The sequence below is a fragment of the Lepidothrix coronata genome, unplaced genomic scaffold (genome assembly GCF_001604755.1).
Source record: "Lepidothrix coronata isolate B3197 unplaced genomic scaffold, Lepidothrix_coronata-1.0 Scaffold389, whole genome shotgun sequence".
In the NCBI taxonomy this organism is placed as follows: Eukaryota; Metazoa; Chordata; class Aves; order Passeriformes; family Pipridae; genus Lepidothrix; species Lepidothrix coronata.
In genome coordinates, this window is record NW_016690569.1 from 38,278 (window position 1) to 39,636 (window position 1,359).

At 48.0% G+C, this 1,359-nt stretch overlaps 1 protein-coding gene across 1 annotated transcript in view; it reads right to left on the minus strand.

Moving 5' to 3' along the window:
• Window positions 1-1,359, minus strand: part of LOC108509687 (carboxypeptidase A2-like) — a 12,804-nt gene that overhangs the window by 5,706 nt on the left and 5,739 nt on the right. The window contains exon 4 of the mRNA XM_017839230.1: window positions 475-711. Coding sequence (XP_017694719.1) covers window positions 475-711 — 237 coding nt within the window. The remainder of the gene's footprint in view (window positions 1-474; window positions 712-1,359) is intronic.

Sequence of the window (1,359 nt, forward strand, 5' to 3'; positions counted from 1 at the left end):
ACACTTCCAGGGATGAGCAGCCACAGCTTCTCTGGGAAATCCATTCCAGCCCCTCCCCACCCTCCGCCTTCTCTTCTCCAGGGAACCCCGCCAGCTCTCCCAGCCTGGCTCCAGAGCAGTGGGAATCCAGCCCTGGCAGCAGCTCCGTGCCCTCCTCTGGACTCGTTGGTTCCGGTGCCATTTTGGGATCATTCCTCACGGGCAGATGTTGGATTGGTGCCCCAGTGGGCAACTTTTATCCTTGACTACTCCTGACGTGTTTCACTGAATCCTGAGTAACTTCAGGTGTGGTTCCCAAATATCCGTGGCCGAAACACCACAGAAATTCCCCCGGGGTTGTCTCGGAGGAATTCAGATTTGAACCCCCGGAGTGCAAAATCCACCCGAGGCGGTTTTTCCGGAAGCACCTGCAGCAATCCCGGGATTGTCTTGGAGGAACTAACCCAAAAGTAACGGGAGAACCTCACGGAAAACAGGGCGTGGGAGAGCCCACGCCGGGAACGAGGCCAAACCGGGAATCCTGGTTTGCTTCCGGAAGGTTGGGAGGCTCCACGTGTGCCTGTCGGAATTCCCTACCTGCAGGTCCTCGATCAGGATGGAATACTCGATCCCCTGGGATTCCAGGAAGGCTTTGACCGACTGGACGTTGGCAGCAGGAATCCTCACGTCCACGGGGAGGGCGGGGGCGGAGGGGTTGATCCAGAAATCCAGCTGGGAAAAGGGGAAGGAGGAAGGATTCGGTTGCGAGCGGCTCTTCCGGAGCTTTGGGAATGGCGGTTCCTCCCAAATCCAGGGGCTCCCGAGGTTCCAAGAGCCCTGGAACTCTTTGTGGCCTCACAACGAAATCACGAGCAGGGGGAGGATCAAGTCAACATTTTCCCCAATTCCAGGGCCTCGGGCACAAAAGCGAGAGGGAATTCCGTTCATTTGGATTTTTATAGGACGGTATTTTTATTATTTTCACCAGAAATAGTTTCAAAAAAATTTCTATTTTACAGCGCTGGGTGACACGAACCCTGCTGGGTTTATTTCCCTTTTTTCCCCTCTCCTTTTCTGAGTTTTCATTCCTACACTATTCAAATAATCAACAATAATCCCAATTTGATTGTAAATCCAGGAGGGGAGAAAAAAATAGGGATTCAGGCACTCCCGGACACCGAGCTGGTTCTAGAGCTGGGAGAGCAAATACAGAGTATTGAGACAATAAATTATAAAATAATTTATAAAATTATAAAAATAAATTATATTTATACATTTCATGTTTACATATTTACATTGATATATTTTATATTTTTATATCTATTGATATATTTAATATTTATATTGATATATTTAATATTTATATTGATATATTTTGTA